At 37.3% G+C, this 22029-nt stretch overlaps 1 protein-coding gene across 1 annotated transcript in view; it reads right to left on the bottom strand.

Annotated features, from left to right (window-relative positions):
* LOC141909297 (uncharacterized) overlaps positions 1–22029 on the bottom strand; it is a 31983-nt gene that overhangs the window by 2696 nt on the left and 7258 nt on the right. The window contains exons 3-6 of the mRNA XM_074799733.1: positions 19981–20070; positions 16883–17027; positions 16241–16639; positions 40–13995 (exon numbers count right to left, since the gene is read on the bottom strand). Of these exons, the coding sequence (XP_074655834.1) occupies positions 40–13995; positions 16241–16639; positions 16883–17027; positions 19981–19995 (14515 nt within the window). The 5' untranslated portion in view covers positions 19996–20070. The remainder of the gene's footprint in view (positions 1–39; positions 13996–16240; positions 16640–16882; positions 17028–19980; positions 20071–22029) is intronic.

Genomic DNA, 22029 nt, shown 5'->3' with positions numbered 1-22029 from the left:
AATGTACATTTCAAAGATTCTATTAGACATCTGTCTTACCTGTCACATCATTATTGCCATTTGGATGAGCATGTACATCAACATTTGGTCCATCAATACTAAAATCCCCTTTTTCTTTCTTTCCTTCTAAATTATAGTCTGGAAGATCAACTCCAAATCCTTTTTTCGTTTGTTTCAGATCAATATTTGGGCCTTCAATATCTACATTGACATCTGGGCCTTCGATGTTTATATCACCCTTTGATTTCTTTCCTCCAAATTTCGGCACATTGATATCAATGCCAAATCCCTTTTTCTTGCCTTTCACATCAACATTTGGATCTTCAACATCAACACTAGCATCAGCATCAACATCGACATCCGGGCTTTCGATGTTTATATCACCTTTTGGTTTCTTTCCTCCAAATTTCGGCATATTGATATCAATGCCAAATCCCTGCTTCTTGCCTTCCACGTCAACATTTGGACCTTCAATATCTACACTAGCACCAGCATCTACATCGATATCTGGACCTTCAATGTCAAAACCACCTTTCGATTTCTTTCCTCCAAATGTAGGTAAATTGATATCAAAATCTGGCAAACCTATTCCGAATCCTTTTTTCTTGCCTTTTACATCAACATCTGGGTCTTCAATATCTACACTAGCATCAGCATCTACATTGACAACTGGGCCTTCGATGTTTATATTACCTTTTGGTTTCTTTCCTCCAAATTTCGGCACATTGATATCAATGCCAAATCCTTTTTTCTGGCCTTTCACATCAACATCTGGACCTTCAATATCCACACTGGCACCAGCATCTACATCGATATCTGGACCTTCAATGTCAACACCACCTTTTGATTTCTTTTCTCCAAATGTAGGTAAATTGATATCAAAATCTGGCAAACCTATTCCGAATCCTTTTTTCTTGCCTTTTACATCAACATCTGGACCTTTAATATTTGCACTAGTATCAGAATCTACATCAACATCTGGACCACCAATGTCAAAACCACCTTTTGGTTTCTTTCCTCCAAAATTTGGCATTTTGGAATCAATGCCAAATCCCTTTTTCTTGCCTTTCACATCAACATTTGGACCTTCAATATCTACACTAGCATCAGCATCTACATCGACATCTGGACCTTCAATATCAAACCCACCCTTTGACTTCTTTCCTCCAAATTTAGGTAGATTGATATCAAAATCTGGTAGATCTATTCCAAACCCTTTTTTCTTGCCTTTTACATCGACATCTGGACCTTCAATATCTACACTAGTATCAGCATCTACATCAACATCTGGAACATCAATGTCAAAACCGCCTTTTGGTTTCTTTCCTCCAAATTCCGGCAAATTGATATCAATGCCGAATCCTTTTTTCTTTTTTTTCATATCAACATCTGAACCTTCAATATCTACACTAGCATCAGCATCTACATCGACATCCGGACCTTCAATATCAAACCCACCTTTCGACTTCTTTCCAAATTTAGGTAGATTGATATCAAAATCTGGTAGATCAATTCCAAACCCTTTTTTCTTGCCTTTTACATCAACATCTGGACCTTCAATATCTACACTGGTATCAGTATCTACATTAACATCAACATCTGGACCATCAATGTCAAAACCACCTTTTGGTTTCTTTCCTCCAAATTCCGGCAAATTGATATCAATGCCGAATCCTTTTTTCTTTTTTTTCATATCAATATCTGGACCTTCAATATCTACACTAGCATCAGCATCTACATCGACATCCGGACCTTCAATGTCAAACCCACCTTTCGACTTCTTTCCTCCAAATTTAGGTAGATTGATATCAAAATCTGGTAGATCTATTCCAAACCCTTTTTTCTTGCCTTTTACATCAACATCTGGACCTTCAATATCTACACTAGTATCAGCATCTACATCAACATCTGGAACATCAATGTCAAAACCACCTTTTGGTTTCTTTCCTCCAAATTCCGGCAAATTGATATCAATGCCAAATCCCTTTTTCTTGCCTTTCGCATCAACATCTGGACCTTCAATACCTACACTAGCATCAGCATCTACATCGACATCTGGACCTTCAATGTCAAACCCACCTTTCGACTTCTTTCCTCCAAGTTTAGGTAGATTGATATCAAAATCTGGTAGATCTATTCCAAACCCTTTTTTCTTGCCTTTTACATCAACATCTGGACGTTCAATATCTACACTAGTATCAGCATCTACATCAACATTTGGGCCTTCGATGTTTATATCACCTTTTGGTTTCTTTCCTCCGAATTTCGGCAAATTGATATCAATGCCGAATCCTTCTTTCTTTTTTTTCATATCAACATCTGGACCTTCCATATCTACACTAGCGTCAGCATCTACATCGACATCTGGACCTTCGATATCAAACCCACCCTTTGACTTCTTTCCTCCAAATTTAGGTAGATTTATATCAAAATCTGGTAGATCTATTCCAAACCCTTTTTTCTTGCCTTTAACATCAACATCTGGACCTTCAATATCTACACTGGTATCAGCATCTACATCAACATCAACATCTGGACCATCAATGTCAAAACCACCTTTTGGTTTCTTTCCTCCAAATTTCGGCATATTGATATCAATGCCAAATCCCTTTTTCTTGCCTTTCACATCAACATCTGGACCTTCAATACCTACACTAGCATCAGCATCTACATCGACATCTGGACCTTCAATGTCAAACCCACCTTTTGGTTTCTTTCCTCCAAATTTCGGCAAATTGATATCAATGCCGAATCCTTTTTTCTTTTTTTTCATATCGACATCTGGACCTTCCATATCTACACTAGTGTCAGCATCTACATCGACATCTGGACCTTTGATATCAAACCCACCCTTTGACTTCTTTCCTCCAAATTTAGGTAGATTGATATCAAAATCTGGTAGATCTATTCCAAACCCTTTTCTCTTGCCTTTTACATCAACATCTGGACCTTCAATATCTACACTAGTATCAGCATCTACATCAACATCTGGACCATCAATGTCAAAACCACCTTTTGGTTTCTTTCCTCCAAATTTCGGCATATTGATATCAATGCCAAATCCCTTTTTCTTGCCTTTCACATCAATATCGGGACCTTCAATACCTGCACTAGCATCAGCAACTACATCGACACCCGGACCTTCAATGTCAAACCCACCTTTCGACTTCTTTCCTCCAAATTTAGGTAGATTGATATCAATGCCAAATCCCTTTTTCTTCCCTTTCACATCAACATCTGGACCTTCAATATCTACACTAGCTTCAGCATCTACGTCAACAGTTGGAGCTTTAATGTTTATGTCACCTTTTGGTTTCTTTCCTCCAAATTTAGGCAAATCAATATCAAAATCTGGCAGACCTATTGCGAATCCCTTTTTTTTGCCTTTCGCATCAACATCTGGACCTTTGATATTTACACTAGAATCAGCATCTACATTGATTTCTGGACCATCTATGTCAATACCACCTTTTGGTTTCTTTCCTCCAAACTTAGGAAAATTGATATCAAAGCCAAATCCCTTTTTCTTGCCTCTTACATCAACATCTAGACCTTCGATATCTACACTAGAATCAGCATCTACATCAACATCAGGGCCTTCAATATATATACCATCTTTTGATTTCTTTCCCTTAAATTTAGGTAAATTGATGTCAAAGCCAAATCCTTTTTTCTCATCCTCCATATCAACGTCAGAACCTTCAATATTGACACTTGCAGTTTTATCATATCCACTAGTGATATCAGGCAAACTTCCATCAATTTTGGGAAGGCTGAGGTCGAAGCCAAATTCCTTTCCATTACTATCAGAATCAGGAACCGATGCACTAGGAATGTTAGATTCAATTTTAAGATCGCCAAGAGTATGATGTATTTTGGGCTTTGGAGATTTACCACTCAACCTTCCTCCAAAATCAGGCATATGTAAACCAATACCTTTCTTCTTTGGCTTTTTGGAATCAAAAGAAACATCGAGATCGGAAGTTTCGATCTCAAGATTTGGTTCCACGACTGAAACTTTTTGTTTTGATCCACTAAATCCAAAATCAGGCATTTGAAATTTGAAACTTTTCTTTTTCTTTGGTTTTTTTCCTTTATTACTTATATCTCCATCGAAAGCACCACTTTTGAGATCAGGACGATCCATTGCCATGTGTGCATCAGGGGCTTTGAAATCCACATCACCCTCATCAGCCTTTATGTCTAAATCGGCGTCAATATCAAGACTGCAATTAACATCAAATTCTCCTTTACCTTTCTTAGCACCAAACTTGGGGAGATTGAAATCAGGAAAATTAAAACCAAAACCTTTAGATTTTGGCTTCTTTACTTTCAAGTCAACATTAGGTCCAGAAACGTCGATTTCTGGTTGGCTAACATCAGCATTAAGTTGTCCTTTTGGGATTTCTACATCACTATCAGGTAAGTTTCCATGGATTTCCCCTTTCGGTAAATCAACATCTACATTGGGTAGATCTACATCGATTCTTCCTTTAGGTCCACTGATATCGGTGCCTTCAATATTGACTTTCCCTTTAGGTTTTTTACTACCAAATTTTGGCCAATTTATGTCGAAATCTGGAAGATTGATGTCGAAACCACCTTTCTTCTTTCCATGTACATCAACATCAGGACCTTCTATATCAATATCTCCTTTCGGTAACTTGGTTTCGATATCTACATCTGGAGCAGCGGCGTTCAAATTACCTTTTGGCTTTTTACCGCCAAATTTTGGTAAATTTATATCGAAATCTGGAAAGTCTATATTGAACCCTCCTTTCTTCTTGCTCTTCAGATCCACATCTGGACCATCTATATCAATTCCTCCACTTACATCAGCGTCAATGTTAGGGCCTTTCATTTCTATGTCTGCATCTGGCAATTTAGCATTGATATCAACATCAGGACCATCCATATCAATGCCACCTTTTGGTTTTTTGCCACCGAAGTTAGGTAAGTTGATATCGAAATCAGGGAGTTCAATGCCAAATTCTTTCTTTTTCTTTTTCACATCGATGTCAGGACCTTCAATATCACCACTTTTGTCGACATCTACTACAGGGCTATCAACATTGATTCCACCTTTTGGTTTCTTTCCACCAAATCTAGGCATGTGAAAATCTGGTAGATGAAGTCCAAATCCTTTTGATTTGGGCTTTTTCAACTTTATATCAGCATCTGGACCGGAGATATCTACATCTGGGCCATTCATGTCAATGTCAAGATTCGCTTGCGGCATTTCTACACCACCAGCATCAGGTAATTTTCCACTAATTCCACCCTTTGGTAAGTTATGACCAACATCGGGTGTATCTACATCAATGCTTCCTTTGGGTCCATTGACATCCAGTTCAGGGCCTTCAATATCGAGTTTCCCTTTAGGTTTCTTACCTCCAAATTTTGGCCAGTTTATGTCGAAATCTGGGAGATTGATGTCAAAACCACCTTTCTTCTTCCCGTGTACATCAACATCAGGTACTTCTATATCAATATCTCCTTTCGGTAACTTGGCATCGATATCTACATCTGGTCCATCGGCATTCAAATTACCTTTTGGCTTTTTACCGCCAAATTTTGGCAAATTCATATCGAAATCTGGAAAGTCTATATTGAACCCTCCTTTCTTCTTGCTCTTAAGATCCATATCTGGACCATCTATATCTATTCCTCCACTAACATCAGCGTCAATGTTGGAGCCTTTCATTTCTATGTCTGCATCTGGCAATTTAGCATTGATGTCGACATCAGGACCTTCCAAATCAATGCCACCTTTTGGCTTTTTGCCACCAAATTTAGGTAAGTTGATATCGAAATCAGGGAGTTTAATACCAAAGTCTGTCTTTTTACCTTTCAAATCGACGTCAGGATCTTCTATGTCACCACTTATGTTAACATCTACTTCAGAGGCATCAACATCGATTCCATCTTTCGGTTTCTTTCCACCAAATTTAGGCATGTGAAAATCTGGTAGATGAAGTCCAAATCCTTTTGATTTAGGTTTTTTCAACTTGATATCAGCATCTGGACCAGAAACATCTACATCTGGGGATGGTAAATCAATATCGCCTTTTGGTAGGTTAACATCAGCATCGAACCCTCCTTCAGGTCCGTCAATGTCGATTTCTCCCTTAGGTTTTTTGAACTTCACATCTGGCATATTGACATCAATGCCACCTTTAGGCATCTTACCACCACACATTCCTCCAATTTCAGGCATTTTCATTCCTTTTCCTTTGGGTTTCTTCAACTTAAGTCCTACATCAGGCCCAGAAATGTCAACATCTGGCTTATTCACGTCAATGTCAAGTTGTCCTTGAGGCATTTCTATGTCAACATCCGGTAAGTTACCACTGATTTCACCCTTTGGTAAGTTAACATCAACATCGGGTGTATCTATATCAACGCTTCCTTTGGGTCCATTGACATCCAGTTCAGGGCCTTCAATATCGAGTTTCCCTTTAGGTTTCTTACCTCCAAATTTTGGCCAGTTTATGTCGAAATCTGGCAGATTGATGTCGAAACCACCTTTCTTCTTTCCGTGTACATCAACATCAGGACCTTCTATATCAATATCTCCTTTCGGTAACTTGGCATCGATATCTACATCTGGTCCATCGGCGTTCAAATTACCTTTTGGCTTTTTACCGCCAAATTTTGGTAAATTTATATCGAAATCTGGAAAGTCTATATTGAACCCTCCTTTCTTCTTGCTCTTAAGATCCATATCTGGACCATCTATATCTATTCCTCCACTAACATCAGCGTCAATGTTGGGGCCTTTCATTTCTATGTCTGCATCTGGCAATTTAGCATTGATGTCGACATCAGGACCTTCCAAATCAATGCCACCTTTTGGTTTTTTGCCACCAAATTTAGGTAAGTTGATATCGAAATCAGGGAGGTTAATACCAAAGTCTGTCTTTTTACCTTTCAAATCGACGTCAGGACCTTCTATGTCACCACTTAGGTTAACATCTACTTCAGGGGCATCAACATCGATTCCACCTTTCGGTTTCTTTCCACCAAATTTAGGCATGTGAAAATCTGGTAGATGAAGTCCAAATCCTTTTGATTTAGGTTTTTTCAACTTGATATCAGCATCTGGACCAGAAACATCTACATCTGGGGATGGTAAATCAATATCGCCTTTTGGTAGGTTAACATCAGCATCGAACCCTCCTTCAGGTCCGTCAATGTCGATTTCTCCCTTAGGTTTTTTGAACTTCACATCTGGCATATTGACATCAATGCCACCTTTAGGCATCTTACCACCACACATTCCTCCAATTTCAGGCATTTTCATTCCTTTTCCTTTGGGTTTCTTCAACTTAAGTCCTACATCAGGCCCAGAAATGTCAACATCTGGCTTATTCACGTCAATGTCAAGTTGTCCTTGAGGCATTTCTATGTCAACATCCGGTAAGTTACCACTGATTTCACCCTTTGGTAAGTTAACATCAATATCGGGTGTATCTATATCAACGCTTCCTTTGGGTCCATTGACATCCAGTTCAGGGCCTTCAATATCGAGTTTCCCTTTAGGTTTCTTACCTCCAAATTTTGGCCAGTTTATGTCGAAATCTGGCAGATTGATGTCGAAACCACCTTTCTTCTTTCCGTGTACATCAACATCAGGACCTTCTATATCAATATCTCCTTTCGGTAACTTGGCATCGATATCTACATCTGGTCCATCGGCGTTCAAATTACCTTTTGGCTTTTTACCGCCAAATTTTGGTAAATTTATATCGAAATCTGGAAAGTCTATATTGAACCCTCCTTTCTTCTTGCTCTTAAGATCCATATCTGGACCATCTATATCTATTCCTCCACTAACATCAGCGTCAATGTTGGGGCCTTTCATTTCTATGTCTGCATCTGGCAATTTAGCATTGATGTCGACATCAGGACCTTCCAAATCAATGCCACCTTTTGGTTTTTTGCCACCAAATTTAGGTAAGTTGATATCGAAATCAGGGAGGTTAATACCAAAGTCTGTCTTTTTACCTTTCAAATCGACGTCAGGACCTTCTATGTCACCACTTAGGTTAACATCTACTTCAGGGGCATCAACATCGATTCCACCTTTTGGTTTCTTTCCACCAAATTTAGGCATGTGAAAATCTGGTAGATGAAGTCCAAATCCTTTTGATTTAGGTTTTTTCAACTTGATATCAGCATCTGGACCAGAAACATCTACATCTGGGGATGGTAAATCAATATCGCCTTTTGGTAGGTTAACATCAGCATCGAACCCTCCTTCAGGTCCGTCAATGTCGATTTCTCCCTTAGGTTTTTTGAACTTCACATCTGGCATATTGACATCAATGCCACCTTTAGGCATCTTACCACCACACATTCCTCCAATTTCAGGCATTTTCATTCCTTTTCCTTTGGGTTTCTTCAACTTAAGTCCTACATCAGGCCCAGAAATGTCAACATCTGGCTTATTCACGTCAATGTCAAGTTGTCCTTGAGGCATTTCTATGTCAACATCCGGTAAGTTACCACTGATTTCACCCTTTGGTAAGTTAACATCAATATCGGGTGTATCTATATCAACGCTTCCTTTGGGTCCATTGACATCCAGTTCAGGGCCTTCAATATCGAGTTTCCCTTTAGGTTTCTTACCTCCAAATTTTGGCCAGTTTATGTCGAAATCTGGCAGATTGATGTCGAAACCACCTTTCTTCTTTCCGTGTACATCAACATCAGGACCTTCTATATCAATATCTCCTTTCGGTAACTTGGCATCGATATCTACATCTGGTCCATCGGCGTTCAAATTACCTTTTGGCTTTTTACCGCCAAATTTTGGTAAATTTATATCGAAATCTGGAAAGTCTATATTGAACCCTCCTTTCTTCTTGCTCTTAAGATCCATATCTGGACCATCTATATCTATTCCTCCACTAACATCAGCGTCAATGTTGGGGCCTTTCATTTCTATGTCTGCATCTGGCAATTTAGCATTGATGTCGACATCAGGACCTTCCAAATCAATGCCACCTTTTGGTTTTTTGCCACCAAATTTAGGTAAGTTGATATCGAAATCAGGGAGGTTAATACCAAAGTCTGTCTTTTTACCTTTCAAATCGACGTCAGGACCTTCTATGTCACCACTTATGTTAACATCTACTTCAGGGGCATCAACATCGATTCCACCTTTCGGTTTCTTTCCACCAAATTTAGGCATGTGAAAATCTGGTAGATGAAGTCCAAATCCTTTTGATTTAGGTTTTTTCAACTTGATATCAGCATCTGGACCAGAAACATCTACATCTGGGGATGGTAAATCAATATCGCCTTTTGGTAGGTTAACATCAGCATCGAACCCTCCTTCAGGTCCGTCAATGTCGATTTCTCCCTTAGGTTTTTTGAACTTCACATCTGGCATATTGACATCAATGCCACCTTTAGGCATCTTACCACCACACATTCCTCCAATTTCAGGCATTTTCATTCCTTTTCCTTTGGGTTTCTTCAACTTAAGTCCTACATCAGGCCCAGAAATGTCAACATCTGGCTTATTCACGTCAATGTCAAGTTGTCCTTGAGGCATTTCTATGTCAACATCCGGTAAGTTACCACTGATTTCACCCTTTGGTAAGTTAACATCAACATCGGGTGTATCTATATCAACGCTTCCTTTGGGTCCATTGACATCCAGTTCAGGGCCTTCAATATCGAGTTTCCCTTTAGGTTTCTTACCTCCGAATTTTGGCCAGTTTATGTCGAAATCTGGCAGATTGATGTCGAAACCACCTTTCTTCTTTCCGTGTACATCAACATCAGGACCTTCTATATCAATATCTCCTTTCGGTAACTTGGCATCGATATCTACATCTGGTCCATCGGCGTTCAAATTACCTTTTGGCTTTTTACCGCCAAATTTTGGTAAATTTATATCGAAATCTGGAAAGTCTATATTGAACCCTCCTTTCTTCTTGCTCTTAAGATCCATATCTGGACCATCTATATCTATTCCTCCACTAACATCAGCGTCAATGTTGGGGCCTTTCATTTCTATGTCTGCATCTGGCAATTTAGCATTGATGTCGACATCAGGACCTTCCAAATCAATGCCACCTTTTGGTTTTTTGCCACCAAATTTAGGTAAGTTGATATCGAAATCAGGGAGGTTAATACCAAAGTCTGTCTTTTTACCTTTCAAATCGACGTCAGGACCTTCTATGTCACCACTTAGGTTAACATCTACTTCAGGGGCATCAACATCGATTCCACCTTTCGGTTTCTTTCCACCAAATTTAGGCATGTGAAAATCTGGTAGATGAAGTCCAAATCCTTTTGATTTAGGTTTTTTCAACTTGATATCAGCATCTGGACCAGAAACATCTACATCTGGGGATGGTAAATCAATATCGCCTTTTGGTAGGTTAACATCAGCATCGAACCCTCCTTCAGGTCCGTCAATGTCGATTTCTCCCTTAGGTTTTTTGAACTTCACATCTGGCATATTGACATCAATGCCACCTTTAGGCATCTTACCACCACACATTCCTCCAATTTCAGGCATTTTCATTCCTTTTCCTTTGGGTTTCTTCAACTTAAGTCCTACATCAGGCCCAGAAATGTCAACATCTGGCTTATTCACGTCAATGTCAAGTTGTCCTTGAGGCATTTCTATGTCAACATCCGGTAAGTTACCACTGATTTCACCCTTTGGTAAGTTAACATCAATATCGGGTGTATCTATATCAACGCTTCCTTTGGGTCCATTGACATCCAGTTCAGGGCCTTCAATATCGAGTTTCCCTTTAGGTTTCTTACCTCCAAATTTTGGCCAGTTTATGTCGAAATCTGGCAGATTGATGTCGAAACCACCTTTCTTCTTTCCGTGTACATCAACATCAGGACCTTCTATATCAATATCTCCTTTCGGTAACTTGGCATCGATATCTACATCTGGTCCATCGGCGTTCAAATTACCTTTTGGCTTTTTACCGCCAAATTTTGGTAAATTTATATCGAAATCTGGAAAGTCTATATTGAACCCTCCTTTCTTCTTGCTCTTAAGATCCATATCTGGACCATCTATATCTATTCCTCCACTAACATCAGCGTCAATGTTGGGGCCTTTCATTTCTATGTCTGCATCTGGCAATTTAGCATTGATGTCGACATCAGGACCTTCCAAATCAATGCCACCTTTTGGTTTTTTGCCACCAAATTTAGGTAAGTTGATATCGAAATCAGGGAGGTTAATACCAAAGTCTGTCTTTTTACCTTTCAAATCGACGTCAGGACCTTCTATGTCACCACTTATGTTAACATCTACTTCAGGGGCATCAACATCGATTCCACCTTTCGGTTTCTTTCCACCAAATTTAGGCATGTGAAAATCTGGTAGATGAAGTCCAAATCCTTTTGATTTAGGTTTTTTCAACTTGATATCAGCATCTGGACCAGAAACATCTACATCTGGGGATGGTAAATCAATATCGCCTTTTGGTAGGTTAACATCAGCATCGAACCCTCCTTCAGGTCCGTCAATGTCGATTTCTCCCTTAGGTTTTTTGAACTTCACATCTGGCATATTGACATCAATGCCACCTTTAGGCATCTTACCACCACACATTCCTCCAATTTCAGGCATTTTCATTCCTTTTCCTTTGGGTTTCTTCAACTTAAGTCCTACATCAGGCCCAGAAATGTCAACATCTGGCTTATTCACGTCAATGTCAAGTTGTCCTTGAGGCATTTCTATGTCAACATCCGGTAAGTTACCACTGATTTCACCCTTTGGTAAGTTAACATCAACATCGGGTGTATCTATATCAACGCTTCCTTTGGGTCCATTGACATCCAGTTCAGGGCCTTCAATATCGAGTTTCCCTTTAGGTTTCTTACCTCCAAATTTTGGCCAGTTTATGTCGAAATCTGGCAGATTGATGTCGAAACCACCTTTCTTCTTTCCGTGTACATCAACATCAGGACCTTCTATATCAATATCTCCTTTCGGTAACTTGGCATCGATATCTACATCTGGTCCATCGGCGTTCAAATTACCTTTTGGCTTTTTACCGCCAAATTTTGGTAAATTTATATCGAAATCTGGAAAGTCTATATTGAACCCCCCTTTCTTCTTGCTCTTAAGATCCATATCTGGACCATCTATATCTATTCCTCCACTAACATCAGCGTCAATGTTGGGGCCTTTCATTTCTATGTCTGCATCTGGCAATTTAGCATCGATGTCGACATCAGGACCTTCCAAATCAATGCCACCTTTTGGTTTTTTGCCACCAAATTTAGGTAAGTTGATATCGAAATCAGGGAGGTTAATACCAAAGTCTGTCTTTTTACCTTTCAAATCGACGTCAGGACCTTCTATGTCACCACTTATGTTAACATCTACTTCAGGGGCATCAACATCGATTCCACCTTTCGGTTTCTTTCCACCAAATTTAGGCATGTGAAAATCTGGTAGATGAAGTCCAAATCCTTTTGATTTAGGTTTTTTCAACTTGATATCAGCATCTGGACCAGAAACATCTACATCTGGGGATGGTAAATCAATATCGCCTTTTGGTAGGTTAACATCAGCATCGAACCCTCCTTCAGGTCCGTCAATGTCGATTTCTCCCTTAGGTTTTTTGAACTTCACATCTGGCATATTGACATCAATGCCACCTTTAGGCATCTTACCACCACACATTCCTCCAATTTCAGGCATTTTCATTCCTTTTCCTTTGGGTTTCTTCAACTTAAGTCCTACATCAGGCCCAGAAATGTCAACATCTGGCTTATTCACGTCAATGTCAAGTTGTCCTTGAGGCATTTCTATGTCAACATCCGGTAAGTTACCACTGATTTCACCCTTTGGTAAGTTAACATCAACATCGGGTGTATCTATATCAACGCTTCCTTTGGGTCCATTGACATCCAGTTCAGGGCCTTCAATATCGAGTTTCCCTTTAGGTTTCTTTCCTCCAAATTTTGGCCAGTTTATGTCGAAATCTGGCAGATTGATGTCGAAACCACCTTTCTTCTTTCCATGTACATCAACATCAGGACCTTCTATATCAATATCTCCCTTTGGTATCTTGGCATCGATATCTACATCTGGTCCATCGGCGTTCAAATTACCTTTTGGCTTTTTACCGCCAAATTTTGGTAAATCTATATCGAAATCTGGAAAGTCTATATTGAACCCTCCTTTCTTCTTGCTCCTAAGATCCATTTCTGGACCATCTATATCTATTCCTCCACTCACATCACCGTCAATGTTGGGGCCTTTCATTTCTATGTCTGCATCTGGCAATTTAGTTTCAATGTCAACATCGGTACCTTCTAAATCAATGTCACCTTTTGGTTTTTTGCCTCCAAATTTAGGTAAGTTGATATCGAAATCAGGGAGGTTAATACCAAAGTCTTTCTTTTTACCTTTCAAATCAACGTCAGGACCACCCATGTCACCACTTATGTTAACATCTACTTCGGGGGCATCAACATCGATTCCACCTTTCGGTTTCTTTCCACCAAATTTAGGCATGTGGAAATCTGGTAGATGAAGTCCAAATCCTTTTGATTTAGGTTTTTTCAACTTGATATCAGCATCTGGACCAGAAATATCTACATCTGGGGATGGTAAATCAATATCGCCTTTTGCTAAGTTTACATCAGCACCAAAACCACCTTTTGGCCCTTGGTTGTTCATATCTGGACAATCAATGTTGATTTCTCCCTTAGGTTTTTTGAACTTTATATCTGGCATATTCACATCAATGCTACCTTTAGGCATTTTTCCACCACACATTCCTGCTACCTCAGGCATTTTAATTCCTTTGACTTTTGGTTTCTTCATTTTCATCCCACCATCCATTTCTGGTTTATCACACTTACCACTGACTGTATGTGACATTTCTACTTCAATATCTGGTACCTCAACATCTATGCCATTAGCATTGATGTTATTAGTAATACTATCACAAGATTCAATTCCAATTCTTCCTTTTGACCTGACATCAGTATCTGAAAGAGGAATTCTTGCTTTTACTCTCTAAATGTTAATAATGAAATTAATTCGTTTCTGCTCCATATAGTTAATGAATTTTATAATGAATCATATCTAGTAATTTTTCCTTATTCTTTGACTTTAGATTTTGGTTAATCAAGATAACTCAGCTTTCAGTTTTTCATTATCTAACTATGTAAATTATGCTCTTTAACAATCTAAATGTGTTCTAAAATCTAGGTTAACTAACCCATGTATTGATACAAAATGTTTTTGATACAAAATGTTTTTGATACAAAATGTTTTTTCTGTACAGAAATCAACATCTTCCGATTTGAAATTCCAGAGTATTTGGGGTATGAACAAGACAGTAACAAGCAATCTAGTTTGATCCAAGTAGGTCAGGATAAATTTGGGGGCAAAAGGTCACAATTATGGTGGCCCACCTCATCAATTCTATATTAAATGAAAGCCTTGACTATCTACTTATATTTTCCTCTGAATTTTCTGAGGAGTAATAGACACTACATTGTGAAATTATTGAGTGCTAACTGGTCAACTAGTGGTCCAGGGAGACCAAGCTCACTTTCGACATTCCATTCCCCACGGAGTAATTACACAGAAAGCAACGACCTTGAAACCTATTGAATGCTGTTCATGCAAAAAACATGATTGTCGTTACAACATATGATAATTGCTGCACTGTAGTATATTTGAGTTGAATTTTGCTATTGATTACGATCACAAAATATGCATAGCTACAGTCCAGTCCACAGGTTGAGAATATTTGCAGTTTTGAAAAGTTTGGTTTTTGTGTTGGACAGAGACGAACTTGTGCAGGCATGAATAATCGCATATGGACATCCAGTTTTTTGACAGGAAGTTACTCTCAGGACCATGCTATAAGGATCAACACAATTGATCCTAATAACTGTGGCGGCCATCTTGGATGACCTACATACATCAAAAACAGTAAAGTTCATTTTCCCAATGTCTTTAAAATCCACACATCAAGTGATAAGAAAACGGGATATCTGATTGGCTAATAATGACATCATCTAAGCTACTCACTCCGGCTAGTGTGGCAGGGTTTCATACTTTAGCAAATCTCCATGCCATCAGGTTCAAATCGAGGAGGACAGTGAAATGAAGGAAGTTATACAAAATTGAAATACTGCATTGCTTGGATTCTAACCTGATGTCATAACTGGCATTAAAAGTCATATTTCTCAGTAATGGCTACAATAAAATTTGAACCAAGTAGCATGATATTCTGTGAATACATCACAATTGAAAATGACTTTACACAACATTCTATTTAGATGGCCTAGGCCTATGCCCTTTAAAACATGTTGATATTTTCATCAAAAACCATTCTCCAGATATGAACAAATCTGATGAAACAAAGATGGCCCCTGGCTGCAGCGAAACTGATTCATCCAAAAACTTAATATTCAACCCTAATCTCTAATTTCAATTTTATATGACATAAGCCATGAAGGAGCAAGAGGCCTACGAATTCAAGCCTAAAATTACCTTTTTTTGTAAAAAAAAAAAACACAACAGACGATCGATCGTAATTTCTCTTGTGATGCGAGGCCCTAGGGGGATACGTATGTATACCAAACCTCAAGACCACTGGGACTTAAGTCCTGAATGGGCTAACAATGCGCAAAAATGCTGAAAAACAATGGTCACCACCAACCGAGCGAATTTCGGGGTGTAGATATGCCTAGGATAGATACATACTTAAACCAAATATCAAGCCCATACATCAAACTGTTTTGAAAACTTCCCAATAAAACTTATTCTTTTTACAGGCAGAAGGATGGATAGACAGATAATGGATCAAAGGTGAATGCAAGAGTGCTAAACTTTGCCCTAAAACCCAATGCACATGGCAAGGAAACAAGTTTTTTCTTAATGAAATATTTTTGAGGTGTTGAGACTGAAAACAGAACAGAAAACAGTTTGTTTCCATGGTGCAAAAACTTTTTACAACGCGTTCTCATAATGCAGTGTCATTGAACGTTTTATCATTTGCGAGTAAAACTTTTACTCAAAACGTTTTGAGGAAAAAATGTGTTCTGTGTTTTGATGAAACAAAGGTTTTGCTGTGTGCATTGGACTGAAGCGGGCTATTATGGAAATTATAATATGTAATGCAGAGAGATTAAATATTTAGACCAGATAGTGCAATTCAAAGCCTAAAATCAGTATTTACTTATTTTTCATACACAGGATAAGAGGATAAGTACTTACCAAGCCCAACTTTAGGGAAACTGAATGTGCCTTTCCCAGTTTTAGATTTTTTTCCTCTTAAATTGATGTCCAAATCTGAATCTGCACTTATATCACCAGGTGAAAAATTAAATTGCCAATTAGGGTGTCTTGAATTTCCTCCTCTGAAGTTTAATTTTACATCTCCCGCATCAAGATCATGGAGTCTACCGACTGATTTGATGTCATCCATTGACTGACTTCGAAATATTGGATGCCTGAGGTGAATATCTCCAGATAGTTTTGCACTAGGTATCATAATATCAGATGATTTTTCAAGTTCTAGTTCAACCGGATAAGGAGATGCGTAGCTCAGAATTGTCAATGCATCCTCAAATACTACATTTTTTAAGTCAATGGTAACCTTGTTTATTCTGTCTCCTGAAACATTAGATGACAACATTTATGATCATAATATCAGACGACTTATTTGAGTGATTTACATAAGTTCAGGATTTGAAGTTTAAAACTAATATCTAGGTTATAACAAATTGGATAAATGTGAGTTGTGGTCATCCTTAGGTGAAATGGAACAAAGAATGAATGTAAGAAATCATCATAAAGGAAATGAAGTGAGGGGACAATAATCTAGAATATAATTCACATAGAATATAATACATTTACCTGCTTTGATGTGCCCAGAATCGGCAGCTGGTCCTTTTTTATTGACATTTTTTACAAAAATGCCATCTCTCATATTTCCTTGTATATCAAATCCAAGGCCAATTATATCTTGGCCTTGTAGATTAACTTTCACATGATCATGTTTCTATAAAATAAAAACGACATAATTTGTTAATTTTCAGAATCTCCTCATAATATTGGGAAACATAGGTCTGGGGAATCCTTACTGAAATTAGAAGAATGTTCATTATTGCAATAAAAAGCTTGCTGCCAGTCAGATTTGATTTTGGTTAATTTTCGACTACAGGTGAGTTTAGATGGATACATGTATAAAAAGGCATCAAAGTGTGGTGCAAACTTAAAAAAAAAAGAGGACCGCAAGGTCTATATGGTCGTAGACATATTTATAATTGACTAGTAGTGGATGCATAAGGAGATGGTCAGTTTTTTGTAAATGAAAACAAGTTTCTCATTAAACTTTTTGTTCTACTACATACGCCATGTACAGGATTTTTTTTTTTCATATTGTCACCCGTTCATCAATACATGAAATCCATCAAGAAATAAAATCTGGTCTAATTTCTATTTCAAACTCTGCAGTGATAATAGCTAACCGACCCCTCTAAACCGCGGGCACTGCGAACATATGGAGACAGCTCTACATTGCCGAGTAAAACCGATAAAAACCACTCGCTGACAGGTATGCCATTATGTCCCCTCAAAACTTTTCACAATTTCATCAGAAATTTGGGTACCTGAATTAAACACGCTGTGATGGCCATCGATAGAATCATGGATACAGGCAAATGACGTGTTACGGGCACTTTCGGAAAATCAGATACTATCGGAGTCGTCTTTTTAATATTCATTACAGCCACAGGGAGGGAGGGTGAATTTCATTTCTATTGCTATTCAGTTGATTTGAGTTTTTAGATGGGCTTTTTTTAAATGTGATGAGAACCATGGTACCTTCTTCATATTATAAGCAGTAGTATAACCCTTGAATTTCATAAAATTGACCTATGATAACCTTTTCAGAAATTGTCAAACAGTTTGCCTCAAAACCTCTCAAATCTCAAATGAAAATTTTGTCAGTTTCCTAACAGCTAGTCATTTCAAGAAATATTCCTAATCATTTTCTTCCATTAAGTTTGTTTTTGATTAATTTGTATGTTTGCAGTGTTGAAATCAACAAAAACATTGATGCGCAGAAATTGGCACAAATGTTCATAAATCATTGCAGATATCTTTTATCAAGAATGATCTCCGCCTAAATATAATTTATTCTGAAGTATTATTTTCACTGTCATAATGTCACAAGATATAGAAGATCCAAGTGTGTACCGGGTATACGTCATCTTGAAGATATATGGTTTAACCATGATCAGCGCAGTATCCTGAAAGTGAGCTGCGGCTATGAGATTACCGTTACCACCCCCGAAATAACCAGAAAACTGACTGATATACTCTACGACCTTTCACTGTTGGAAAGTGCCAAAATAACTACTCTGATATAACTTAATAATTGCTGTTTTACAAGGTTTTATATTCACTCAGTTATGCAGAATGTATGTGGTACACAATTCAAGTTAGACTCCGAAAGTGGTTATTCGATGGTTGACACTTGATAATTTTGCATATCTGAACATTTGGGCATAATTAATTGTTATCAATTAGCACTATCAATGTCGTAAAAATCTCATTATGGTAAAAAATACAGCTCATCTTTGTGGAAATGAATGAAATTAACTCTCTTATTCAGAATTATCCTAGATTTTAAGGTGCAATCCTTTATATATCGAAACACAAAAACAAGCACAAAATCTGTTTTTTGTTTTGAGGATTTTCTTACTCCATGTGCTAGGCTTGTTAAAGTATTGTTCAAGTATCGTATATTTAACTGATATAGAACTATGTATGATATGGAAATAATGTTAAATTGATTTAATGATGCTATCACTCAATAATCATCTAGTTTGATATTTCTTTGATTAAAATTTGTCATGAAACTAAACCCAAATATGGTCATTTTGTTATCTAGTTTGTCACGTCTCCAAAGTCCAACAACATAATTAGGCCAGCCTTGTCCTCTAGGCAACAGATAATGCATGAGCGGCCATAAATTCTCTTACTCAAATAACTACATAGAAGGTGCACCTAGCTTAACCTTTTGTTATTGGGTTTTGAACAACATATGAATTGTTAGTTTGAATTGACCACTGAAAAACGTATTAGATGCCATATATGCCTTTCATTACACTTGATGAAGTTACTAATTAAGTGTAAGCTTCAAGGGGATTTTCATTACTGAACCTTGTTTTAAGATAACCACATTTGATAACACAGACACACATTAAATGTATGAAATCCCACTGAATAGTTGAACATTTTCTAATATGTTGACTATACTATTCTTTTTTCTAATTCTAAATTTTTTTGAGACTTTTTAAGTAATTGATGGTGGAAACATGGAGGTCTGAAGTGATGATAATTCAATACACCGCAATATGTCATGGGATCGATATCATTTTACACGGCCTATTATATTACCTTATGACGGCATGAAATACCCACATAGACACAGATATAAGACAGAGAGATAGGCATTCATAAAACTTTTGTTGACAACATCAACTTTTCAAGAGATATTCATGTTTGGGTGGAGTGTGAATAAAGTTCATGAACATGGGTGTGCACTGACACTGTGCACTAACAAGTCTAAACTATTCAGCCGGGTGACTTGTTTACGACAAGAAATAAACTTCTAATTATATGATGGTTTGATAGTTCAAATTGAAGGTCAAATCTATGTTTATTTCATGAAGTTTGTTTTTCATGCAAAAAGTGTGTAGTGCATTGAGTCACTAAGTATTGCCAGAGCAGATAAAAGTGGAAAGGATTTGAGCATAATTAAACATAAAGCTCTCTCATCAAATTGGATAAATGTTATCAGATAAAAGTGGCTTTATCTATAAATATAATTGAATAGAACTAATTGTAGAAAATGATATACTAAACAAATTCTGTATGATAATCCTGGCAACATTTAGCTCCGAGTTGCAAACATGCTGATTTCAGCCAGTAGATTATATTCTCACCTTTGAAAGTAGCATTTCGTCGAGTGATCTTCCAGAACCAAGGGATGAATCAAATTTTGAGCCAGGCAATGTTGTCCACGTTTTTGTATTCTACAATAGAAGAAAGTATTTCCATTGATTTAAGTAATAAAATGCATGAATTAGATAATAATAACTTCTATGGAATTGAGTTAAAAAGAATGAGCACATAAAATGGATCACTTTCTATGGATAAAATCATTTGCGTCACATATTCTGAACACATATTCAGCAAAATAGTTCAAAGATTTTTCCTCTTATACACACATGCAATATTATAACTACTTGTTAGATTCTTTTTAGATATGGGGAAAAATCTTAACAACAACATATCTTAACATTAATTTTATTTTAATTAAATCACTAGACATGTTTTTATGAAATATATTAGGATTAATTTCAAAACTTCCTCGATTTCTGTAGCAAGTAACGACAGAATGCTTTAAAAGATGCACAAAATATTTGCTTTCAAACTTTGCAAAATTAATCTAAATGTACTACCTTGTGAGGAGTGGAGCGAAAGAGCTGCACAGCAGTGTGAATATTATTCCTATAATGACTACCCTTATGGACTTCTGCTTGGTGAGAAAAGCTTCATGTGTGCGCGACCGAATTGAATTGTGGCAACTATAGACAGGCCCAGGCAAACTAGAGACATTCATTGGTCAATGGTCTTTATGTACATACTCATTCATGAATTACATGTATGTCACCTCTGTCCAATTGATGACATATATATTGGTCACTTTAACAGGGCCAACTTGTACTTTGATTTTGAAATGATCCCATTATGATTGTATTCAAAATAAATCAGTGACTGAAATAATTCTTTTAATATTGTGATGAATTTCAAGCCAAGCGCTGACTGTCCTTATATTACATACTGCAACAAGTTACCTAGCAAGTGACATGATCAATAGCAAGATGATATGAGTTTTCCACCATAACTTGTCAAATACCTGCTCAAGGGCGGTATAAAACGTGAACCGAAAGCAGCAATGATTGTAAGGTTGAAATAAGCCAATGGTGCCATATGGAACACATGCACATGAACCATTTTTGATGGCAATGATATAGTTCTTACTTAAAATATATCAGTGTGGTATGAATGGCGCAATGGTAAAATGTTTAATTGGCAAGTGAAGTGCCCGAGTCCTCTCACATAACAAGTTACTTTTTAGGTTTTTTAGCTAAATATTCACTAAAAATCTCTTGCATCTCTTCATGTTTTTGCATCTCCATAATAATATAATGTCGTGCGACCGCAGAAGCGACATGTGTCTTTACATATACAAATATAGATAATAAGAAACTAGGAAACTGTGTACAAAAGCTCTATGTACAAAACCTCTATGTATTCTAGAATATAGTTCTGACGTTCTACCAACATTCTTAAGTTTTTCCAGGTGACTTATTTACTGATACACATTTATTCATACTTTTCATAACAATTTCATTTCATTTTGTATCATACCTCCTGAAATATTAATATCAAAACTCTCAACTGTTATCGCAAACAGAACCACTCACTAGAAGACAGCAAACAATTCAGTTATACAGAGTGGTCAAACATGACCTGAATATGATTGCTTTAAGAGATACTTATTTATGTGAATTGTAAACATCTTATATAAATCTAGCTACCACCATTAATTAGACCTTGAAATCTGTACTGGCATAGATTATATGGAAGTCAATGGAAGGGAATTATCCTCTCTCAGGTATTCTTCTTAATCATATAATCATTACGCTTTAATGATTGAGTAGAGGAATATCGAGGCACCATAGAATAGAGTTTATTCAAAAAGGCCAGAGTTACAAGGCTATGTATATATGACATTTTGTTTTATTACAACGTCTGTTTTATAGCAGTGTGCACAAGTCAAATATATTGTATCAAAAGAATTGAGTCTAACAATCTACATTAAGTTGTTGAAGTCATAAATGTTTTGTTAAACCCAACCCTGATTATATAAATTATAGAAAAATCAAGCCTGGTTTCAAACTTTTTAGGTTAAAAACAATTGAATA

Source organism: Tubulanus polymorphus, chromosome 1 (assembly GCF_964204645.1).
Source record: "Tubulanus polymorphus chromosome 1, tnTubPoly1.2, whole genome shotgun sequence".
Classification (NCBI taxonomy): Eukaryota; Metazoa; Nemertea; class Palaeonemertea; order Tubulaniformes; family Tubulanidae; genus Tubulanus; species Tubulanus polymorphus.
The sequence above is the reverse complement of the archived record's forward strand: the minus strand, read 5'-3'. Positions and strand labels throughout refer to the sequence as shown.